The sequence below is a fragment of the Stenella coeruleoalba genome (assembly GCF_951394435.1).
Source record: "Stenella coeruleoalba genome assembly, chromosome: 3".
In the NCBI taxonomy this organism is placed as follows: Eukaryota; Metazoa; Chordata; class Mammalia; order Artiodactyla; family Delphinidae; genus Stenella; species Stenella coeruleoalba.
This window is the reverse complement of record NC_137148.1, coordinates 120,268,991-120,294,644: the sequence shown is the minus strand read 5'-3', so window position 1 is coordinate 120,294,644 and position 25,654 is coordinate 120,268,991. Positions and strand designations below refer to the sequence as shown.

The 25,654-nt window shown below is 36.7% G+C and overlaps 2 protein-coding genes across 2 annotated transcripts; both read left to right on the top strand.

Moving 5' to 3' along the window:
- Window positions 1–4,942: 4,942 nt before the first annotated feature.
- YIPF5 (Yip1 domain family member 5) lies at window positions 4,943–19,894 on the top strand. The gene is made up of 6 exons (XM_079918610.1): window positions 4,943–5,104; window positions 5,623–5,742; window positions 13,608–13,780; window positions 14,634–14,779; window positions 16,552–16,733; window positions 18,454–19,894. Exons 2-6 carry the CDS (start codon window positions 5,633–5,635, stop codon window positions 18,614–18,616), a joined length of 774 nt encoding a protein of 257 aa, XP_079774736.1. The 5' UTR covers window positions 4,943–5,104; window positions 5,623–5,632; the 3' UTR covers window positions 18,617–19,894.
- LOC307184512 (low molecular weight phosphotyrosine protein phosphatase-like) lies at window positions 8,471–10,398 on the top strand. Its single transcript, XM_079918053.1, has one exon. It carries the CDS (start codon window positions 9,425–9,427, stop codon window positions 9,944–9,946), a length of 522 nt encoding a protein of 173 aa, XP_079774179.1. The 5' UTR covers window positions 8,471–9,424; the 3' UTR covers window positions 9,947–10,398.
- Window positions 19,895–25,654: the final 5,760 nt, after the last annotated feature.

The window sequence follows — 25,654 nt, the reverse complement described above, 5'->3', positions numbered from 1 at the left end:
GATATTCATTAATTTCTGCAGATTTAGGACTGCAGGGGAAGAGTCAAAACATCTTGATGGCTTAATGTAAAATCAAAAGGCAAAAATGTGTTTGACTTCCAGATCTAAATTTGCAGAATTTAATGAAAAATAATAAGTTTGATTTCACATGCCTCTGATTGTTTTAAAATGAAATTATCTTCATTTAAGGAAAAGAGTTTAATTAGCATTATAATTAGAAGTCTTAAGAACAAAACATCGTACCTAAGTACATGAAAACAATATGGTTAAGATATAGTAAACTGCTCTCTCTAGCGACCATAATAGTAACCATTCTTTGCTCAAGGAATATGCATTCTCTGACATTTAGAAAAAAACTGAAGAAAGTAAGAATAATGGTAAAAAGCGTATGCTGCTTCACACAGGCTTCAAGATAGGAGGCTCTCCCACCTGGCTACCTGTCTAGTGCCCAGTGATTTATCTCATACTCAGGCGAGAGACTGCTACTATCAAGACATTAAGGTGAAAATCAGATAAAAATGAAAAATCAGTATTTTGTAGCTTGGGCATGTATACTCCAAAAGGCAAGGTACAAAGTTAAAGCAAGAATATTTTAAATTTATATTTAAATTTATCTGGCTTAAAGCATTCAGAGCACCAATATCTAGCCCTGGAAATACCGTCTTATAATAAAATAGAGTTGAATATGACATTTGTTATAACAGCAGAGTTAAACTGTAATGATAAACATGGTAGCTTGAAGTGTCTATAACTGAAAGGGTCAGGAAGAATCGTAACAGAAAAATATAAAAAGTGGACTGCCTAAGGAAGTGTAATATATTACACTTGCAGTAATTTCTGGACTTTTCTCTCATTGAGTATAACAAAACCTGATCCCTTCATGTTTTTAAAAAACATACATTAAAATTTTCATGGCAGTTGTTTTACTTGGCCAAGACACTGCCATTTTCCTTCTTGGTAAATAAACATATTTTCTGCAGCATTAGCCATCTTATGCACTGCCTCCTTATAAATTAAATTCCATGTATTGAGGAAAGAGAAGAGAAAAAGGCATATAAAGCAGAAAGATGAACACATTTTCTTTAGTGCTTGAAATACCATGAAACACATCAAGAAAATCAAATATGGATAGCACACTATAATTTTCAAGCACAACTGCTCTAATGTACGAGTGGTTCTTAAACCAATAGTGTCTGACCTCAAAAGATATTTGTGAGACTAAAATTTACAATGCAGACAAGCCTAATTTGGAGAATCCGAGGCAGAAGGTGAAGAAAGCATATTTTTAATACATTCCGCAATATCAAAAGGCCAATTATAAAATAATACAGAATCTGTAGGGAGGCATCAGAATGAATGTGTGTAACTGATCTCAGAGATACATAGTTGGTTCAAGCCTAATCATTATAGCTTTAAAAAAAAGTCCATTTTGGTTGCTGACAAAGTCTTATTGCTTCTGTAGCTATATAGTTTCAGCAATGATAATAACTGCAAACATTCACTGAGTATTTAGTTCTTAGGCATTGATACTTACGTGCATTATCTCATACAATCCTCCTAGCAACCACATACAACAAATACTCTTATTATCTTGCTCTTACACATGAGAAATATGAGGCACAAAGCCTTTAACTTACTAAAGGTTCATGGCTAGTAAGTGGTAGAGGATGTAAATCTAGGCAGTCTGTTTCCAGAAAATGCATCGTTTACCACTATACATTATTAACTAAATTACATGACTAATATAAGGTAAACTTGAACACTAGGTGATTTGTCATGTGCCCAATAAGACTACAAAAAATTTTTTTTATCAATTTGAACATATACACATTTGGGGATATAGATATAATTATCAACTGTCTAACTGCAATTTTAGCATATTATATATATATATATATATAAAATCACACATTAGGCAAAGTAGTATATTCATTAGAAATATTGCCCTTCTCCCTATTCATACTTGTAACACAATGACAATACAGTCTAGTGGTTTAGCACAAGGACTCAGGACCCAGACAGTCTGGGTTCAAATCTCAGGTCTGCAAGTTATTTACCACCCTGTTCTCAGTTTTACCAAGGGAAAAATAGAGAGTAGCTATCTCATCAGGTAGTTAGGAAAAGCAATTGAGTTCAAAGGTATGAAGTGCTTGGAGCAGTGCCTGGCACATAGTAACTATACCTAGGTGGTAGCTGTTACATTTTTCAAATGCACCTTTGGCAGGAGGGGCTCTGCCATCACTAGAGCCCAGTCCTCTGATGCTGTTTTTTACATTATTTCCCCTTCCGTCTAAGGTAATTGAGATATAGAACTTCTACTATTATCACTGAAATTCTTATTCCAGACCACAACATCCATTCACCTAACATTAGAAATGCTATTTAAGGGAGTATGTGTGGGGGTTTCCCTGGTGGTGCAGTAGTTAAGAATCCACCTGCCAATGCAGGGGACACAGATTCAAGCCCTGGTCCAGGAAGATCCCACGTGCCGCGTAGCAACTAAGCCTGTGCGCCACAACTACCGAGCCTGCGCTCTAGAGCCCACGAGCCACAATTACCGAGCCCACGTGCCACAACTACTGAAGCCCGCGTGCCACAACTACTGAGCCCACATGCCACAACTACTGAAGCCCATGTGCTCAGAGCCTGTGCTCCACAACAAGAGAAGCCATCGCAATGAGAAGCCCGTGCACCGCAGTGAAGAGTAGACCCTGCTCACCGCAACTAGGGAAAGCCTGTGCGCAGCAACAAAAAAGACCCAACGCAGCCAAAATAAATAAATAATTTTTTTAAAAAAAGAGGGTATGTGTGAGCTCTACGATGGAAATACTTACAGTGTTGCTTTAAAAATTATCTTTAAAAGACTTTTTTAAATAAAGCACCATGAGGCACTTGCATATTGAAGTCAAAGTCCCAAGAATAAATATTACATTAGGGTTCAATTTCATTGCCTTTTGAAAATCAGTTCTTTCCAAAAGCATCCAGTGTTGTTACAGGTAAATGTCTTCACAAAACAATAATTTATTGTTCAAAGTAAAATAATTGAAATAACAGTTGCAGAATTTGATGAGGAAACTCTTTTCTAAGGGATAAAGGATAATTTGGGGGAAATATAATTGTCATATTTGGGTTATATAATTAATATTCAGGGATAGTGAAAACAGATCTTGGGCACTTACATTGTTTTTACCATAGTTATCAGGTTTCATAGTTATTATGCGTAACTTGACACGATAAGCACACCACTGCCAAACCCCCACTCATTTGGTGCTTGTGGATATAGCTGAAAGTAGGGGAAAAGTACCTATGCTCAAACCATAATTTCCTGGCACAATTCCCTATGACATATTTTAGCATAGAACAGAAGGGAAAGAAGACAGCTCCAAGATATCAAAGCACAATTTCACTGCCATCATAAAAGGAGAGTTTTCTTGTACCTTTGCGAAGAATGTAAAAGTGTTAGTGTGTAGACTAGCGTGATTAAGAGATTAACTATTAAGAGATACTGCTCATGATTAGAATGTTCTTCCCTTTTTTGTTCCAAGTTTAGTGACTGACATACTAGGTCCCAGGGAAGGACTGGGCAGCTGCTCCAAACCCACTTTATGTTCTATTATCCCTTGACCTGGTTGAGGCTTTCTACTCCTAATAAAGCCAGCTCAATGACTTTAACAGAGGTCAGCACATTTAACAAGTACTCAGTTTCCTTTAATATACTTCTCTGGAGCCTATCATGGGGTGGGGGGGGCGGGGGCGTGGTGGCGGGTATAACACCAAAAAAAAAAAAGTTTCCAAAAAGAAAAAGCCTACCTGACTAGCCATGAAATTGACTGATATTCTCAAAATCCCCAAGTGGCTTCTGCAGGATACCAAACAAACAATAAGGAAAATTTAATCATGTAACAATTTTCTTGCTTGGCTTCTCATTTGGGGCAGGGGTTGGAGAGGAAAGAAAATCCAGTGAACACAGTAATTGCTTTCAGGAACAGAAGCAGAATTTGAGTAATATCTTTATCTAACAATTCATTCCTAAGCAAGTAATTTTTAATACTCATATTCTTGTATTCTATTCATATTTGAGAGTAATATCTCTTTTGGACAGGAAAAAAGGGAAACATCAGAAGAAACAAGAGAGACTAGAATTTTTTCAGTAAGATCACTAAGTAGATGAAGCGATAGGTTATTGCATATTTTTGGTAACTAGAAACTCTGCTTCCTAGATAATGAAGCTTAAATAAAGTACAACCATATAATTTATCAGCCAAACTGGAATATTTCTGAAAATGAAAAGGGGACAAAATTAGTAATTATGTTGGAAAAAACAGGCATAACATAGGACAATGGGGCTGTCCCCACCAAATCAGGATATAGTCATTCCACCTAGAATTCTGCAGATTGTACCTACATCAATAAATTCTAAAATTATTTGTAAAAGGTGGTAAGTTAGATAGTTGCATGAGCAATTTCAGAAATTCTTTGGTGGAGTAGAAAACCTCAAAGGGTAGCTGCCTGTTCCTCTCCAGCTCCTTGGTTTTTTGGTTTATGTCCTTTTGCTACTGTTATTTTTGTTTGAAGGCAAGTGTGTTTCTTGCTGTTTATTTTATTTTTCCTTGTTTGTTTCATTGGGGGGGGGTGTTTGTATGTGTGTGTGTTGAGAGGCTCTTGCACGCTTTCACCCGGGAACTCGGTCTACTAAGTAACTCCCGCTCTCAAACAGCAACTAACAACTGCTGCGCCTGCGCCTTTCTGCCTCCACCGCTAACTAAACCGCCGGAAGCTTTTCCCTCTTCCCATTGGCCCGCTGCTGGACTTGTTGGTCGATACTGCGCATGCTCAATATCGTACCCTCGTTCCCCCGCCCCCCAACTCTCTCCGTTGTACGCCCCGGGCGCAAAGTCGCTAACACGCCTGCGCGAGCGGGCGTGCCCCGGAAGCAGTTCTTTAACCTGCTGACACGTAGCAACGGGGCTAGTGCAGGGTCCTTAGTTGAGTTTGGGGGGGTTACTGGAGGCTGCCGGAGCTGCTGGAGCTACCGCCGCCGCCGCCGCCGCCTCTGCCTCCGCCTCCGCCTCCGCCTCCGCTTTCGCCTCCGCCTCTGCGTTTGGTGAGTGCCCAGTTCCGTGGCTCACTGTTCGGTTTCTCCCCGCACCTGGGCAGGGTGGCTTCTTGCCGCCTCTCGGCACCGCGCCCCGGTCCTTTCGCTCAGACCTTCCCTCCCTTTCGGGCCTTGCTTTGACGAGGCCCCTGCAGGAGTCTGCGCTTTCCTGGCCGGCCCAGGCCTTATTTTGCAGGAGGCTGTCGTGTTGTCAGCTGTCCAGAGGTGAGGAATCATCTTTGTTGTTGTTGATATTTTAGACCCCACGAAACCCCTTCTCCCACGTCCCTGCCCCGAACCCAAGGCATATCAGCTCCTTGAAGTGGAGGTGTCTTCTCGGGCCTCGACTTAGAGTCTAGACATTTCTTTAGCACACCCCACTCCCGACCCATCTTCCAAATGCTGCCCCCCAAAATTTTAGAAGTTATTTACTGCCTTCTGAGGGTATTTGCTTAAGTAAAGTATCAGGACCGAATTCAGGGAGGACCTTGGGCATAAGCAGTCTTTGCTGTTTCTTTTTATTGCAGATCATTTGCAATGTCAGGCTTTGACAACTTAAACACAGATTTCTACCAGACAAGTTACAGCATCGATGACCAGTCACAGCAGTCCTACGATTATGGAGGAAGTGGAGGACCTTATAGCAAGTAACTTTTCAACTTTGCCCGTTTACTTAGTTGAGATTGCATTGAAAGCACGTACCCCGAATGTTTGGTTCTGCGTAAGAGTGAATGTGTGAACATGTTCCGTATCAGGAACGTGACTTTTCATAATCTTTATACCTCCGGAGAGATCTGTGACACTTGTTTGGGTTGGAAGGGATTGCCCTATTTAGGGTTTGGTATCTTATGCACAATTTTCAGGTGTGCCATGAGTGGAAAAATAGATTCTAGAAGAACCTTTTTCTAGTGACAGTATTTGTACATCATTTAAGATATGGATAGAAGTTTTAAGTACCTAGAAGATAGGCTGTTTAGGCCACAAGACGAGTTAAAAATTCAAGTCTTTTGACAGCTTGTTTAATAGCTAAATCAGTCCAACTTTCAGACTTTATCAGCTGTTAACTGAAAGCACTGAGTGACACTATTGAACAGTGTAAGCACCATACTATGAATCATCAGGTGGTTTTCATAAAGCAGCTGATAATCACTTTTATTACTCCACACACCAAAACTTTATGATCAGTCAGTACACACAAATTGCCGGTTACAGACTGAAGTAAGGGGAACCCAAAACCTTTTATCCACGAACTGTTGAAAAAACAAAACCAAAACTCTGTTCTTTTTATAGTCCATGGTGTTTGTGGCAAAAAACTTAAAGCTTTTTACCAGTCTCCTCTAGGACATCATATTCTTAGTTTCTTAGGTCCTTAAAGTTAATCTTTTCAGCCTGCCATCCAGTGAAGGCGTTTCCTATATCTGGCCTACTTAACCTTTTTTAGATGGTCCAGGACCACTTTGAGAATCTTAGGAAAACTGTGGGCCTATTTCTGAGAAATATATGCATGCAAACACCCACAGTAATGTGCATATAATGTCCAGACAGTTCGTGTGTTAGATGTGCATCTATGGACTCTGAATTAAAAACCTAATGAAGATTTTCCCAGGTTGAGGGCATGGAAAGGGTGCATATCCAATCTGAGAGAAACATTAGTACTAGAATGTGTTTGAATTAATAAATCTGAATGAAAGTGCCCAAGAATTTAAAAAAGCAAAAATCAAATTCAGCCCCACAGTATCATTTGTCTTGTATAGGCTATACTTTTTACAAAACAAAACTCCTTGAATCTGCTTATTTTTTGATACATTCTAAAGCTTCCCCCCCCCCTAAAATTCAACACATTGGACAATGGGAGTGAACATGTAAATAATGCTGTCTGTGAACCACTTTTTTTCTTTCTTTTAAATTCTCAATTACATGCCATTGAAGATTTATCTCTTTTATCAGTTAATCCGGCAGAATTGGAAAAGTCATGTTGAGAAATTTCCACTCATTTATTTACCTAAATATGTGTTTCTTGTGATTGTTCAGTATGACAGGGCAGATGAATATAAGATTGGTCAGGGTGCTGCAACAGGGGTTTGGAAAACCTGTCTCTGTATGTGGGCCTGTTTTTAACCAAATGATATTGATGTTTGGACTCAACAGAATTATTCCATTTAGATTGCAGCCTCCTAGCTTTATCTGTCTCTGCCTTTCTTTCCTATATTTCTTTCTTTCTGTCCATGTTTGCATCTCTTAAAGGTGTGACTTATCTTTTCTTTACACTTAGCATCTCACTTCAGTTCTCCACAGAGCAGAATATCTAAAGATATTCTCTTGCTAACTATTCTCACAATTCTGTTCCAACCAAATCATGTACCACTAAGCATTGCTTCTGTACTAGTGAAAAAGTTTCATTCCAGATGCTTATATAAACATTACTGCCAGTTAATGAATGTGAGTTTATAGATGATGCTTAGGAAAATAAGAAGCCTAATGTGTTAGCAGTAATGACTGGGTTTCTGAACTTCATAAAAAAAAAAATTGAACTCCTCTCTATGTACCTATATGTATTGTTTCTGCACCCTAATGACATTTTTATGTCCATGTCAGTTTATCAAATAACATTTTGTTTGTTACGCCAACTTGGTAACAAGGATCAGCTAACTTTTATCTCTCTATTGATGAAAATCTAGGTTCACATAGCATCTGACTTGGATTGTCTTCAGATTTGACTTGACTTATTATTAGTCCCTAGTTCTACATTTGCCCTATGAAGTCAGCTTTAACATTTTGCATAATTTCCACTCTGGGTACTGTACATTCATACATTCATACAACAAAAAATAAACTGAAATAGTAAAAGGTCGTTTGATCTCCATCTGTCATATTGGACAGGTTCCACATTGTATTCTAGATATGCCTATAAAATATTTAGTAATACCAATTACATATTTTTTAAAGTCTTGAAAGCTAGTATTTTTTCATCTTCCGAAATAGCTAATAACACCTTTATGGACTATGTAAGGATTTTGATGAACTTAAGTAGTCAACCTAGTATATTAAGACGCTTTTTGTCCTTGTTGTTGATACTGAGTGCTTCTGAGAGTATTGGTTTACATCTGCTGCTTTTCCTGCTGTAAAAGTGTTGATTTAGATTATAAAGGTCATGTCTACCATGCGGTGTTTTAGTTTAAAACCAACAGGAGTGAGTCAGGAATTTTCCTGAGCAGATCCTGCCAGAAAAGAAAAATTGTAAAATTCCACGGTGTTGTCTTTGTCACCTTATATCCTGAAGAAGGAATGATGGTGCCACTTTTAAAGCTCTTATTTGTTTGCAGTGTTTCTTTTCCTTACATGAAATTTATGGGTCTGCATCAGTGTTTCTGAAGTGTGGCCTGCAGACCCAGAGGGTTCTTGAGACCTTTCAGGAAGACGTTAAGGTCAAAACTATTTTTGTAAAAATTCTAAGATGTTATATACCTTTTTAGGTGTGTTGAGATTTGCACTGATGTTGCAGAAGTAATGACTGGTAGAACTGCTGTTACCCAAATATGAGGCAAGACAATGGCATCAAATTTTTCTAGTAATCGTTGTATTCTTCATCACACACTTGTTGCGGGGGGTGAGGGGAATCATTTTCACTTAAGGGTGCCCTTGATGAAGCTGCAAGAATTATTGTTTTATTAAATGCTGATCTTGACAACACACATTTTTAGAAAAGTCTGTGTGACAAAGTGGGAAACAGTCCTCAAGCACTTCTGCTTCATACTGAAGTACAATGATTATCTCTAGGAAAAGCCCGTGTACAATTTGAGTCACAAGTTGATTCAGCCACTTTTTTGTGGAAACCATTTTTATTGGAAAGAACATCTGACAGACAAACTATGGTTATTCAGACTTGAAAAATTTCTCAAAAATGAGTGAAGTGACCTGTTACTTCAAGGAAAACAATTGACAGTATGTGTGGCCAAAGATCAATTTCAAGTTTTCAGGCAAAAATGAGGATTTTGGAAAACTTGTATCCATCATTGTGAACTTGTCAGCTTCCCAATAATTAACCATTTTCTGATGAGATCAGTGGTGATATTAACAAAGCTGATTTTTAAAAATTTATATATATATTTTATATTAAGTGTGTCAATATTTGGAAGAGCTGCATAATTCATACTAATATTTTCTAAATGGCCAATGCATGGTGTTACAAAATCATACATGAATAATAAAGGATCCAATTAAAGTATAAGACAGATCAGTTTATTCTAATACAACAGAGTTCATTAGCATTGTTTCTAGCTCCATGTTGCAAGTTAAATTTAACAAACTACTACTTTGCTTTGCATTTTGATGTATCAAAAAGAATATTCGCTCTATGCACGCGGGAAGATGAAGATGGCCGAACAGGTGACCAAGTCAGTGCTGTTCATGTGTCTGGGTAACATCTGTCAATCACCCATTGCAGAAGCAGTTTTCGGGAAACTTGTAACAGATCAAAACATTTCTGATACTTGGGTCATTGACAGTGGCGCTGTTTCTGACTGGAACGTGGGCCGGTCACCAGATCCAGGAGCTGTGAGCTGCCTAACAAATCATGGCGTTAACACAGCGCATAAAGCAAGACAGGTTACCAAAGAAGACTTTGCCACTTTTGATTATATACTATGTATGGATGAAAACAACCTGAGAGATTTGAATAGGAAAAGTAATCAAGTTGAAAACTGCAGAGTGAAAATTGAACTACTTGGGAGCTACAATCCACAGAAACAACTCATGATTGAAGATCCTTATTATGGTAATGACACTGACTTTGAGACTGTCTACCAGCAGTGTGTGCGGTGCTGCAGAGCCTTCCTGGAGAAGGTTTGCTGACCTGGGTCCAGTCCTGCTGTGGCCCAGGCTCATCCCACAGGCCCGCATTCTCAGTCAGGTGTCACAGTGTCACCATTCCCCAGCCAAGGCTGCAGCCCTTTCTTCAGTTAACTCACTGTTTCTTACCTTAAAAAATAATTGTAGATGGAAATTGGTTGTTGTATTTGGCAGAAGAATAAATAAAAATTTTTGATTTAGACAGTTTATGGGGTAAGTGTTCTTAGACTAGTTGAACCTCCCACTTTGCCCCCAGTTACAGAAATAGTGGAACAAACAAAATAGTAGAGCAGCAAAATAGAGCATAATGAAGTGAAACATCACTGTAAGGCCTATCAGCATCTGAGCCCATTGGCACTTCAAGAATCTGCACTACCTCTTCCCTCTGTGTGGATGGGGCCCCTGCCCTGCACTCCCTCTTGATGTCAGGGCCTGGTGTCCAGTGATGTTGGCAAGAAGTGTTCATATATGCGCAGGGTGCACACTTGTGCATTTACAGGACAGGAAGGAAGAAGATTTGTGGGATTAATCTTCAGCACCTTCACTCCTTAGTTTGTGTCTGTCTAGTTGATTTCATACGGAAGTCAGCTTAAGTGTTCCCGTTTGAACCACTTTGCCTCTGGAAATGTAATTATGTCCGGGAAGAAGGACACTTGTGTGCTGGTTTACCTTAGGGTCAGTTTGGGGATGGCGTCTGCTTTTACATGCATGTAATTAACCTGAATGTCAAATTTAGATCAACTTAGGTGGGAAAAAAATAATAAGTGGGAAAAAGTCCTTTTATGTTGGAATGCTTAAATATTGATATGTTAAGTATTCTTTTATCAGTGCTTAGTTTATAGGCAAATATAGGTAATTTCTGTGCACTTGGAGATAGCTGATCTAAAATTCACATGAATATATGTCAGAAAAGATTGTTTTCAAATAAACTGGGGAAATTACAAAAATACAACTAAGGTAAAAAAAAAGAATATTCATGATAATCTGGAAAGGTTATTAAAATACTCTTTTCCAACTACAGGTCTGCAACACTAGATTTTCTTCAAATACTTCAACTAAAACAGTATATCACAACAGAATGAGTGCAGAAGCAGATATAAGAATTTGCAGCTGTCTTATATGAAGCCAGACATTAATGAGATTGTCAAAAATAGAATACAGTGCCACTTTTCTCAGTAATTTTTTTAAATAATTTTTTCATAAAACTGTTTATGCTAACATGTAATGGATTTATTGTTACTTTAAATGAATTAATTATTTAAACATTTCTGTTTTAATTTCTAAAATAATAAATATTGATACTATAACCCACATAAAAAATTTTAGGAGTGCTCAATAATAAATTTTAAGAGTATAATGGGTTCTAAGATCAAAGACTTTGAGAACCACAGGTTTATGTCATTCTTGTTTTTTCTATTGCATACACATTGATATTCTCTCTCTTGCTCTCTTTGGGGAGAGAGAGTATAAAATGCAATTTGTTTATGCAGATTGTAGAAACCTCCATATGGAGCTTTTCTAGCTCTTTCATAAACTCCAAGGTGGGTTTATGATGCATCCTAACAGAGATCAACACAATAGCATATTTTACTAAATCAGAAAATGTGAGTTCTTGTCCTAATTCAACCAGCTAGCCCTGTGGAAACTCCGTGTGTGTGTGTGTGTGTGTGTGTGTGTGAGAGAGAGAGAGAGAGAGAGAGGGAGAGAGAGAGAGAGAGAGAGAGAGAGAATAGTAATCAAGATCCTTGCATACCAGAATGACTGGGGAAATGCATGTATAGAAAAAGATATTATGGCTGTCTCTGTCAGGTAGGATTTGAGGGTAATTTTTTACTACAGTTGTTATAAGAGCTGGCTATTGGAATTAAAAAGTCTAGTTTTGAATCCTGGCACCACCATGGACAAATCATTTTAACCCAAATATGTTTCCACATTTTTGTAATGGAGAGGATGATAAAATTGACCTCCTAAAGAATTGTAGAGAGAATAATGTGAGATAATTCACATTAAAGACTTAAAACAGTGTTTTACACGGTAATATTCAAAAGCCTATTATTTATGTTTTTGGAAATTTTCAGTAGTTAATATATACCCATGTATTACATATGACATTTTAGAATTAATGAATTTCAACAAATAATAAATATACAGGATTTTTAAAGGTGCAAAGGTACAAAAGTTTATAACCTGAAAATTAAGTCTTTTACTTCTCCTGTCTCTGGGTCCCTTTACCTATATAATGGTGTATATAATGTACGTGTATATATATATACACACATGCACATAGATATGCATACATATTCTAAAAAGCATAGTCACGGTGGGTGCATATGGTATATACTGTTCTGAATATTAGATTTTTTCTTCCCCACTGAATATTTCTTGATTATCATTTCTTACGAGTGCAGACAAAACTGCCTCACACCTTTAAAAAGGTGCAGAGTAGTCTGTGCCTATATCACAGTGTAGTTACTGATAGCTGTTTATATTTTGTTTTGGTTTCTACTTTTTGCTATTAAAATAATGCTGTAGCGAATTCTATATTTTATAGCTAGAAAAATAAATAGTATTTTTTTAAGCATGTATTGGACTAGCGTGGTAAGTCATGAGAATGAGAGCTGTGTGTAGTTGAACCTTCACCTTTGATTTGCTTTTAATCAAGATGTTCAGTTAATTTAAAATTAGATTTAATTTTAAAATCTCAATAATGAGGTCATTAGATTTTTTATATTTTTCAAAAGGGAATTAAAAATTTTTAAAGATAATTAGACTAAAAGATCTCTAAGCCTTCTCAGCTCTCATTTTTAAAGTAGCTTACTTTTACAATAGTTACTTTACTTCTTTATTTCTTACCATTGATAGCTAAGTCATATTTTTCTGGAACATAGTAAAACAGGTCTTTAAAAGATATTGCTTCAATATCCTTCTGTTCCCTGTTGTTTTCATCACTAAAAAAGCCATGGTAAGGTTTCCTTCTAAAATGCAAGATTTGTTATAGTACATAGCAAAGGAGACAATCGGTATACAATTACTTTGAAAAATTAAAAGCACTATTTAGATGCAAGGTGTGCTAATAATGTTTGTATATTCAGAAAGCTTTCACAAAAAAGAAGCTTGATTTTTTTCCACTTTTTGAAATTGATGGTTGTTCTTAAAGAGATTTACCCACTTGCAAAAAATAACATACTACAGAGAAGAAAGAAGAATGATTTTATACTCATTCATTCTCATGGAGAGATCTGAGTTACAGTGGAAAATTAACGTAACATGCAGTACGAAGTCTGTCATCCTGAGTTTTTATTCATAGTCTTGGGCATAAATTTTATTTCACAGCTATCTTTATGTATGCTCACTAAAGGGGAAAGTACAAGAAAACGTTTACGTTTTCATTTGTTGACCTCCTGATGTTTAAAAACTTAATAGTTTGTGAAATGCTTAAGCACTGCATAAGTGAGTTTTAACATCATCAGGAAAATTCTCTATAAAATACAGACAACTTATTGTAGATAATCAGCTTGATCTTAGTAATTAATTTCAACCACCGTTTATAAAAACTGGCAAAGAGATATCCTGGGAATTGCATGACTAAGATTTTCTGCCTGTTGGGAATATCAGTTTGGGGCGTTGACATAGTTCTGAGAAATGTAACTTACTTTTATTGTAGACAGTATGCTGGCTATGACTACTCGCACCAAGGCCGGTTTGTCCCTCCAGACATGGTGCAGCCACAACAGCCGTACACCGGGCAGATTTTCCAGCCAGCTCAGGCGTATACTCCAACTACGCCTCAGCCATTATATGGAAACAACTTTGAGGACGAGCCACCTTTATTAGAAGGTACGATTGGTTGCAACACTTGATAGTACTCTATAGTACCCAGCTGGTCAGTGAAAATAAATCTTAGTTTGGAGAAGTTACCCTTTTCTTTGAAAGAATAATACTGTAGAAAACAGTTTTCTACTAAAGTGACTCATTTTGAACAGAGTGTATATGAAACCACATTGAGCCAGGAGGACCAGATTTTTAATAGATCTTTATAAAGTGATAATAAAGTATGTCAGTATATGAGCAGAGTAACTTTTACTTCAGATTATTATTGAAATTCTATCAGTGGAAGAAATGAGAGGAAATAGCGTGGTATTGATTATTCTGCACGGAAATAAGCTGACAGAGCTAGTAACATCACTGAAAAGTATGGTGTTTTTCAAATTGTATCCCGAAACACAAAAAGCAGTAGTTCTAAAGTGTTTCTTGTTTTTTGATCAGATACGCTTTGAAAGTCTAGTGAAAGCTATGCATACTCTCCTCAGAAAAAGGCATACACATGCAGAGAGACGTAGTTTTGTATACATTTTCACAGGAACTCCAGTGTTCCTGAAGCCTCAGGTATAGAGTCCCTTACTGTTAACACTGTCCATATATTCTTTGCTATGCAGACATAGCAGAGTGTCTGTTTCATCATGTCCATACCTGTTTCTAACATCAGACCAGAAATTGGATATTTGTGGAATAACCACCATAATCAGTAAAGACTGATATTGAGGACTCACCAAAATAATATCATCTGATATTGCTAGATCACTCCTTTGATATTGGTGGTTTCATTTTTTCTCCTGTTAGAACATAGATTCTGGTAAACTAAAAGTATATCACAAATCCTGATTGACTTCCTTATTTTCTTTTTCTTTAGAATTAGGTATCAATTTTGATCACATCTGGCAAAAAACACTCACAGTGTTACACCCATTAAAAGTAGCAGATGGCAGCATCATGAATGAGACTGACTTGGCAGGACCAATGGTTTTTTGCCTTGCTTTTGGAGCCACATTGTTACTGGTAAGATGTTAGTTGCAACTCTCAGTGTGAGATTAAATGTTCCACCAAGAGCCTTTATTGAGACTCTGCTTATACAGTCAAGTCTTTGATGTGTCTTAAATAGTATTGAGTTGTTTGAATTTGTACCTGTTCATTACTTCTCCACTGATAATAGATATAGTGTATTTAGAAATCATTTCTTGTTTCACTAAGTGCTTCAGTTATTAGGGAAAAAATATTAATAAATATCGTATGGCTTTAGTCTCTCATCAAAATTCCTTCCTTTCAAAAACTGACAAAACTTTTAGCTTATTGCTATTTTTTAAAATTTCATCATTAGGTGGTGTTTTCTTGTAGCAATGCTGGTCTTCTGTATATTATTTTAACATTTAATGAATTGAAACATTAAAGGCAACAGGTTTTAGTCCCTATCTCCCATCTCCCTAAGAATGTTAAAGCATATTGAAAATGAAAAGTTGTAAAGATAATTATTACTGTTTGTTTTATTTTATGTCATTTCTGAATTAGAAGAGGTAAATGACATAATGGATCGAAGATGGACTTTTTAGTCAGAAAAACTGGGCGTGAACTCAGTGCTCCTACTCTACCCTTGAGCAAAGTCATTTCATCCTTCACCTCCCTCTCATAGATAATACTATGCTTCCCACCTAACAAGTTTGTTTTGGAGATTAAGCAAGACAGGTTATGTGAGGACACTTTGAAAAGTTTAAAGCACTGTATAAGTATAAGGTTTTATTATTACTATATGAGTGCATTAGTGAACTCAGCTGAGCCCTTTTAAACTTCTACACTCTTACTCAAGTATTTACAAACAAATATTGATTCTAACAAAAATCCCAAGGATTTTGCTATTTAATGTAATCTGTGGAGACATTCTCCCAATTGAGTTTTATATGTCAAACATCTGACAAACCAGGAACTTTTTAAAGGCTTCTCTGTGGACTGATTTTAGTGATAGCATACCCTGAATACAATGTTTGTTCACATAGCTGGACTAAGAATACTAACTACAATTAAGCTAACATTCACTGCCCTAAGACTGTTCAGTGCTGTCTTTTATAAGAGCAGAATCTTTAAGGTTTGTGTTTGTTTGTTTGTTTGTCAGAGAACTGTATAAAGCAACCAACAATTTGGAAAAACAAAGAAGAAAATATATTCCATTATATTCCTCTTGCCCAGTTATTAACCACTTTTCTTTTCTCCTCCCCTCCTCACAGAACCCTGGCTTCCTGCTTATCTTGGCTTCCTTTCTCCTAATTCCTCTAACACCCATGTAAAGTGAATAGTGAGATTATTTCTGCTGTTAAAAAGATTATAGCTACATCTGCCAATGAGAATAAATTGCTTCAGGGCAATTTTGATGGAATTTGGGTACTTTCAAGTGATACTAGTTACTATCCAAACATCTGAATGGCTTTCCATCTTGTCTCTGTAGTTTATTTGCTTAAAATCAGCCAGATTTATTTTTAGAAATCTACTACTTTAGGTGATCATACCATGATTTTATATCTTTGTTGAATTCTATGCCAAGCTCAAATGGTAACTAGAAAATGAAAAACAATATCTGTGTGTTGGGAGGTGGATATTTTAAACTTCTTAAGAAGGATATAAAAGCCAGTCTGCTCACTGTTTTACTTCTCCGTATAAAGAATAGGTACCTTTGTGGATTTTAATGCTCACAAGTTGTATATCTTCTGTGAGTGCCATTTCAGGTGAAAGAAGCCAAAAATAACTATTTTGCCCTTAACCTGTAATCTTTTCTTTACCCGTAGGCTGGCAAAATCCAGTTTGGCTATGTATATGGGATCAGTGCAATTGGATGCCTAGGAATGTTTTGTTTATTAAACTTAATGAGTATGACTGGTGTTTCCTTCGGTTGTGTGGCAAGCGTCCTTGGATATTGTCTTCTTCCCATGATCCTGCTTTCCAGCTTTGCAGTGATATTTTCTTTGCAGTAAGTGCTGGTCTTTATTTTGGGGGTTGATTGACTAATTCTGTGTAATAGGATTTACCTCACCATCAGTTTGAGATAAATCACTGATTCAACAACATATTAGATAGTGCCTTTTATATGTGAGGACTGTGTTTTATATTTCTCAGTGATGAATAATGGAAGTGAGAATAAATTTAAAAATCTTTTATACCATCTCTCTTTTACCTATGATAAAGAATTTAGTTTTTTGCGTACTTAGCAGTGTCCATAAACAAATTGAACAGTGGTGATTGTTAACTTAAATACTGCATGGAAAAGATCAAGTTGTTTAGAATTATACTTACCCTCTCTTTGATATTTTCTATACCATATCTGACTTCTTAAAGATATCGGGCAGGGCTTCCCTGGTGGCGCAGTGGTTGAGAGTCCGCCTGCCGATGCAGGGGACACGGGTTCGTGCCCCAGTCCGGGAAGATCCCACATGCTGCGGAGCGGCTGGGCCCGTGAGCCATGGCCGCTGAGCCTGTGCGTCCGGAGCCTGTGCTCCGCAAAGGGAGAGGCCACGAACAGTGAGAGGCCTGCGTACCACAAAAAAAAAAAAAAAAAAAAAGATATCGGGCATATGCTAAGTGGATGAATAATAAACACATATTCTCTCTTTAACAGCTTTTTAACTAAAAATGGAGCATTCTTTTTATGGAAGAGGCTGTTACTAGCCTATCGTGTTCTCAGATGTACACAGCTTTAAATATGTGTTATTTTAAAATAATATTTTAGGTAAGCTTAAAAATAAAGGTATAGGGCTTCCCTGGTGGCGCCGTGGTTGGGAGTCCGCCTGCCGACCCAGGGGACGTGGGTTCGTGCCCCAGTCCAGGAAGATCTCACATGCCGCGGAGCGGCTGGGCCCGTGAGCCATGGCCGCTGAGCCTGCGCGTCTGGAGCCTGTGCTCCGCAGTGGGAGAGGCCACAACGGTGGGAGGCCTGCGTACCGAAAAAAATAAAAAAAAATTAAAAATAAAATTAAAAATAAAGGTATAAGTACAGCTAATAAAATTACTTCTCATGGCCAGTGCAGAGATGTTCTCTCAACAGTTCAAGCTCCTCCTTGTGGCTAGTGCTGGACGAGCAAAGATTGAGCTTTGTTACACTTTGAAAATGAAAGTTTAGGAGAAGAGTATATATCACCTATTTGGTAGTAGAGATTTGGCAGGATGATGGCCTCACAGTGTCCCTGCTTCACTCTTCTCATTTGTTAAGATCGATACATTTACATTCAAATTTTACACACAGTATTTTCTACTGAAACAGCGTTTTCCCACCGGAGTTAGTTTTGCAACCGGGGGACGCTTGGCAATGTCTGGAGACAATTTCAGTTGTGAAAAACTGTGGGAGGCATGGATGCTCCTGGTATTTTATGGCTGGAGGCCAGGATGCTGCGTAACTTCCTAACGATGGACAGATACACCCCCACAGCAAAAGCGTATCCACCCCAAATGTCAGTGCTGCCAAGGCTGAGAAATTGTGCTTGATTAAGGAGCAAGATGTGTTACAGATGAGCTTTTTATCACATGAAATAATGGAATTCACTGTGAGGTACATTTCAGTATTTGAAAAACATCTTGATTATTTCGGCGGATATCTACATGTGGATTTTTAAGTGCTTTTTTAAAACTTATTCTTATGTAACTAATCTCATCTACTGTTTCTCTCCCCTCGCCCTGTTTTTCCTTGTCGGCTACAGAGGAATGGTAGGAATCATTCTCACTGCTGGAATTATTGGATGGTGTAGTTTTTCTGCTTCCAAAATTTTTATTTCTGCATTAGCCATGGAAGGACAGCAACTTCTAGTAGCATATCCTTGTGCTTTGCTATATGGAGTCTTTGCCCTAATTTCTGTTTTTTGAACTGAATTTATCTCGGATGTGGACATCATTGGGCCAAATAGCAAAAAGGACTTTGAACTCTTAAATTGGACCAGCAAAGTGCTACAGTACAACTCTCGTGCAGATCTGATGTTTGACTCTTGGAGCAATGGAAGTAAATACGTATCTTTTGTTCATTTTTATAGAACTTTTGAATACTATATTGGATTTACCTGCAGTGTGACTAGGTTTAAATGTTTGTGCTAATACAAATAAGAAGTGCTATTTCTTTCGTGTTCCTGCAGCCTTAGAAAAACAGCTCTTCTCCTTGCTAACATAATGTTTTTGATGGATTTTTATCAACTGTGGGAAACTAACCACAGAGATAATAATCTTTCTTAAAAACAACCCATAATAAAGAAGACATAAGACTTATTGGAGAAATATTTTCCAAGGAGTTAGGAAATAAAAATTACCTGTATTCTCAAGTCAGGTGCAGTTGAAGCAAAAAAGTGATCCCAATGTAAAGTTTTATGAGTTTGCACTTCAAAAGTTTGACAGTCCTCTAAATTATCTCATGGAATTTTAGCTAAATTCAGCGATACAAGTAGTTCACAGTCTACCTTATTGTAGATGTGAAATGTGAACATCTCTTCAGATACTAGCATTAACTAAACCACAGTGACCTAGACTCTGCATCAATGCTCATAATTTGATCTCCATGTTTCCCAGGAAAAAGAAAATCACTAACCTTTTTTGTGAAGAATATTTAAAATGTCACAGTTTCAGTATTGCAGTTTCAATGTAAAGTACATTTGATGCTTATTAATTAAAATTTTCCCAGTTGATTTAAAGTGTGTTGTTGAGTTTACTTTTGCTAACCCACTGTTCTCGGTGTTCCATTTTCTTTAACTAGGGTCTGGTTTTGACTTGTATTCCCAATTTATTTTACGCTTTAAGAATAGTGGTCATCTAGTATAGAATCAAAAAATGAGATTAAACAAAAAGTAGTTTGCTTTGAGTTGCATTATTTCCTTGTGTTGAATTTATTTGGTTAATATTGTCATGTTCTCTTGTCAGAAAGTCTGTAAGAAAATACCATATCTTGATGATTGGCTTTTTCTGGAGCCAGATTCTGATTTTGGACAAAGCTCAGTTATGAGAAAGGTGCCATACTGGGAGGGAAAATGTTGCTCTTTTTTTTTTAAATTTTTTTTTAAGAGGAGGCTTTCAGACTAAATAAAAAGAAATGCCATGCTGACATATTCATGGTTCTTTTTTAGAGCTAGTGTTCAACCATAAAAGGTTAAAATAATAAAACATACTTCTTACAAGAAGATCATGATTTCTGATCTCTAGAATTACATAAATTTGTTTTCCTTCATTAATATTTAATCTTTTGGAGGAACGTACTCACTAGTAATTAGCTATTGGCTGGGTTTTTAAACTTACCAAATTGTTTTAGAATATTTTTTATTATAATCCTTGGATAGTATCTTTTTTGCCTTTTTCAATTCATTTTATAAGTGTAAACAGTTCTTCCTAAGGTAAATGTAATGGGTGCCTTCTGTTAATATCCAGTTCTTCCTAATGAAAAGGGTAGATAATGCTTTGGGAATTAAAATCTCCCTCAGTTAGTTAGACTTAAGACCATTAATCTTCAGCTAAATTCCCCAAATGGATCAAACTGTTTTCTTATTTTTTTGCCTCCACCCCCAACAAAATAATTTTTAGTTTAAATCAATAATGTAGAGATTTTTGTTGTTAGTTGTCTTTTATTTAACCCCAAAATGATTAGTTGCAAAACTATTTTATATTCTGTCAGAATAGGTATACAGTGGAATTGCCTTTGATATAAGAGTTCTCAAGTTTGCTTGTTTACATGAAGAGTCATGCGTGACCAAAATTTCCCTTTTATAAAACTCTCTCATCAAAAATACAGTATATGTAGCCATATTTGTGCATACTTTAAAAACGGACATAACTGTGTCTCAGAAATACGATGTGGTAATGTTTTTCTCTAGCATCGGAATAGCTTTCTGCTGCTTCAGCTAAGTACCAGGAAGAGCATATGGTTTGCTTTTAGGTCCATTTTATACCCAAACCGTGGATGTACCTTTAAGTACTGGAGATGCTCTCAGCATCACTAAAAGCTTAACCCAGTGACTGTCTCTGAGTAAAACTCTTTGTGAGTGGATTTTTCAGGTTCACTCACTCAAGCGAGTGTGTTTATGCAAGCATGTATGCCAAAGACATGCAGTTGATTTTACATATAGTATAAACGTATATTTTACAACTTTGCTGTAATACGTTTACCAATGGGTGTTTTCAAGAGCTGTATAAGAAAGCTTATAGAAATAGGCATTCTTTTGCCAGATAAAGTTATGCAGATAATGAAAAATTCTGTAAACCTTTAAACACTGTCCTTACATACTGGTCATCCAATCAAAGAGAATTTTTTAAAATGTATCTAATGATTTGACTTGGGGTGGGATCTAAGTACTATGCATATGACATTTTGCAACTATAATAGGCATTGCTCAACTCAAATATATTCCAAAACTAAGTGAGGACAGTTATCTCTGTAATGTTATAGGATACTCAGACCCAGTCATGAAGAATTATGGGAAATCAAGATGATATTTGGAGATCTGCCTGTTGTCATATAGAGCATATCTAATGTAATGACTTGAACAATTTGCTTAACCTGCCGTGTGGGAGAAAAAATTATATATGACACAGTGCTTAGCCTGTTGTAAAGTTGTGCCAAAAGTTTTCCAAAAAAACGTAACTCGGTGTAGATCATCACATGAAGAGTACTTACCAAAGAACAGCACTGGGCCTTCCTTCAAGACTTGAGCTAGAGCAAGCTTCCTACCCAAACAGTAGCCCCAAGTGAAATCTGTCCTCACAAAGTATCCACTGATTCATTCTGTAGTGTCAAATTCCAAATCACCAAATGAACTCAATTATTTGTAAATCTCAATTTATTTGGAAATGAAAGCTTAAGTTATTCCTCAAGCAATGTATTTGTATCTTAATAATATGCTTGTTTTCAAAGTAACTTTAAGAATGAAGCATTTAGTAGTAGGCAAAAACACAAGTACTTTTTTAGTCACAGTAGTTAATGAGAGTTTCTTGTTTTCTTTTTAGGATGTATTTAGGATTTGGGGGAAGGAGTGGCAAGAACAAGATTATCAGGGTCTATTGGAAATGCCCTAAGGAAAAATTGGTTCATGTGCTTTAATGAGTAGATAAGTATGATCTGTCATTAGCTTGTCAAGCATACAGTGTTGACTTTCAAACATCTTAAAGCCTGTCCTCACCACTTTCTCCACAATCTAGGCTGTTATTAGTTGACACCACCAATGAAGAAATCACTGACTTTTAATCAGTTCTACTTCTGCCACCATCCAAATTATTGAAGTTTGTATTTTAGTGCATTATTAGTAGTACTTGAATTTCAATAAGTTACTTTGTTCATGAATAAATACCCAGTTTGTAACTGGGCAGTACGTAAAAACAAACATTAAATATTAAATTACTGATTTCTAGAGATTGGCAGATTACCTAGTCAAGTGTTTTATATTATTCTATTCTATTATCTTGGAATGGTGACCATAAAACCTGAAGAACGAAGTCAAGACAGTGTGTAGTTCTGACTTTTGCATCACAGATAGGAATATTTCTTCCTGTGCATGAAGTTCCTAGTCTAGTTAATAAAGAACATTACCTGCTGATGGAGCACAATGTCCTGTGTTTGTGCAAATAAATTAAAAAGATTACGTACGCAAATGAGGACTAATTAAATACAGAGTTCTCCTAATTTAAAAGCACAAATACTTCCTTGAGCACATTAGGTTCTAAAAATCGGATATTACATTTTTCATGAGTTTTATTAGGCTTACCTTGCATATATAATTTTTTTTTTTTCTGAAACTACCACTAAATATGGTGATAGCTTGTAGGGTGATGAATTACGTATTAAGGCGTTATAATCGCTTTTCAACACTTGCAGCACAAAAGAAATTTTAAATATGAGAAAACAAAGGAAGTACTCATAAACATTTAAGATGCTTGTAAATTTATACCTAGTTGGCCTACTCTGATTCTCTTAAAAATAGAGAAAACAACATGGTTATTTCATTTTTTTCCCCAGGTAATTACAGTTCAAACGAATGTCTTTGTAAAATTTAATGACACATTTGCTTGTAGGTTTCAGTTTTGTGATTTTTTTGATATTATAGGACTTGGTAGCGTCTTTTCTCTAGGCAGTCAATGATCCTAAAAGCCCTACTATTTTAGTGCTTGCTTCGGCAGCACATATACTAAAATTGGAGCGATACAGAGATTACCGTGGCCCCTGCGCAAGGATGACACACAAATTCGTGAAGCGTTCCATATTTTTAAGACCTAAATGTAAGGCCAGACGCTACAAAACTCTTAGAGGAAAACATAGAAGAACACTCTGTGACATAAATCACAGCAAGATCCTTTTTGACCCACCTCCTAGAGAAATGGAAATAAAAACAAAATAAACAAATGGGACCTAATGAAACTTAAAAGCCTTTGCACAGCAAAGGAAACCATTAACAAGACCAAAGACAACCCTCAGAATGGGAGAAAATATTTGCAAATGAAGCAACTGACAAAGGATTAATCTCCAAAATTTACAAGCAGCTCATGCAGCTCAGTATCAAAAAAACAAACAACCCACTCCAAAACTGGGCAGAAGACCTAAATAGACATTTCTCCAAAGAAGATATACAGATTGACAACAAACACATGAAAGGATGCTCAATACCACTAATCATTAGAGAAATGCAAATCAAAACTACGATGAGGTATCACCTCACACCGGTCAGAATGGCCATCATCAAAAAATCTACAAACAATAAATGCTGGAGAGGGTGTGGAGAAAAGGGAACCCTCTTGCACTGTTGGTGGGAATGTAAATTGATACAGCCAGTATGGAGAACAATATGGAGGTTCCTTAAAAAACTAAAAATAGAACTACCATACGACCTAGCAATCCCACTACTGGGCATATACCCTGAGAAAACCATAATTCAAAAAGAGTCATATACCACAATGTTCATTGCAGCTCTATTTACAATAGCTAGCACCTGGAAGCAACCTAAGTGTCCATCGACAGATGAATGGATAAAGAAGATGTGGCACATATATACAATGGAATATTACTCAGTTATAAAAAGAAACAAAATTGAGTTATTTGTAGTGAGGTGGATGGACCTAGAGTCTGTTATACAGAGTGAAGTAAGAAAAAGGAAAGCAAATACCGTATACTAACACATATATATGGAATCTAAAAAAAGAAAAATGGTTTTGAAGAACCTAGGGGCAGGACAGGAATGAAGATGCAGACATAGAGAATGGACTTGACACAGGGAGGGGGAAGGGTAAGCTGGGATGAAGTGAGAGAGTGGCATGGACATACGTACACTACCAAATGTAAAATAGATAGCTAGTGGGAAGCAGCCACATAGCACAGGGAGATCAGCTCCGTGCTTTGTGTCCACCTAGAGGGGTGGGATAGGGAGGGTGGGAGGCAGATGCAAGAGGGAGGAGATATGGGGATATATGCATATGTATAGCTGACTCATTTTGTTATACCGCAGAAACTAACACACCACTGTAAAGCAATTATACTCCAATAAAGATGTTAAAAAATATAAAAGCCCTATTTTATATATTTTAATTTTCAAAATGGGAATGTTTTTATTTCCTTTTATGATTACATAACATTATAGTAAAAAGTAATATTTCTCTTCAGCAGTAAATAGGAATGTATTATTGATAAGGTGTTTCAACGTGGATGACCCTTGAAAAGATGCAAGTAAAAAAGCCAGTTGTGAAAGACCACATATCAATTGATTCCATTTATATGAATTTCTGGGAAAGACAAATCTCTAGAGATAAATCAGTAATTGCCTGGAGGTGAAGTGGGGATTCACTGCAATTGGGCAGGATGGAACTTCTTGAGCGATGATGGTCGTGCAACTGTACGTTTATTAAAATCATTAAAGTGTACACTTAAAATGAGTAGATTTCATGATATGTAAATTATGTCAAAAATTCTTTTAAGGCATGGGGAGAGAATGGGAGGAAGAACAAACTGCTGGAACATCTGTATTTTTAGAGTTCAAGAGAAGAGTTTTAGGATGGACTTTAATAGAGGGAAAAACAATATAGTACTTTTGCCCAGAGAAAACAAAATGAAGTAAAACTGCCCTCACCTCAGATTTCCCTCCCCACATAAGTCCCTTCAAATAGATTGGTGTGCATTTTATCAGACCATACACACAGGTTCCCTCTTCCCCTCCCCCTTTCCCCCAGTGGCTCCTGTACATACGAATACACACATACATGTGCCTTGTTTTAGAATTAAAATTCATAAAACATAAAATTTATTTTAACAAATTTATAGAGTGTACAGTTCAGTTGCTTTAGTATATTCACAATGTTGTACAAGTGTCATTACTATCTAATTTCAGAATATTTCCATCACCCCTAGAAGAAACCCTATACCTCTCAATTCCCCACCTCCCAGACTCTGGCAACTGCTATCTATTTTCCGTCTCTGGATTTGCTTATTCTGGACATTTCATACAAGGAGAAGCATAAAATGGGGCCTTTTGCTTCTGGTATCTTTCACTTTGCATATTGTTTTCAAAGTCAACTTCTTTTTTTTAAGCAATCTATTATAGGCATCATTATGTATGTTGAACATTGAAATTTCATTCTTTTTAATAGCTGAATATCATTATTTGAGTGGTTAAATTTACTTCACCAGTTCCCTACTGTTGAACAATTGGGATCTTTGTACCTTCTTTTAAAAATTGTAAGTAGTGCTGCATTTGTATTGGCATCTTTCATCACTGGAGTGTCACATTTGCTTCTAACAGTGCTGAGGTTGATCATTATTTAAACTCAGAGTTTAAATTCTGAGAATTTCAGTAATTTTATTCCCTAACAGTTTTGTTTAATGTGAATATAGTTTTCTGTGATTTGTTGAAACATGCAAGTCGTTTGTACAGGCATTGCTCTTTGGTTCTCAAT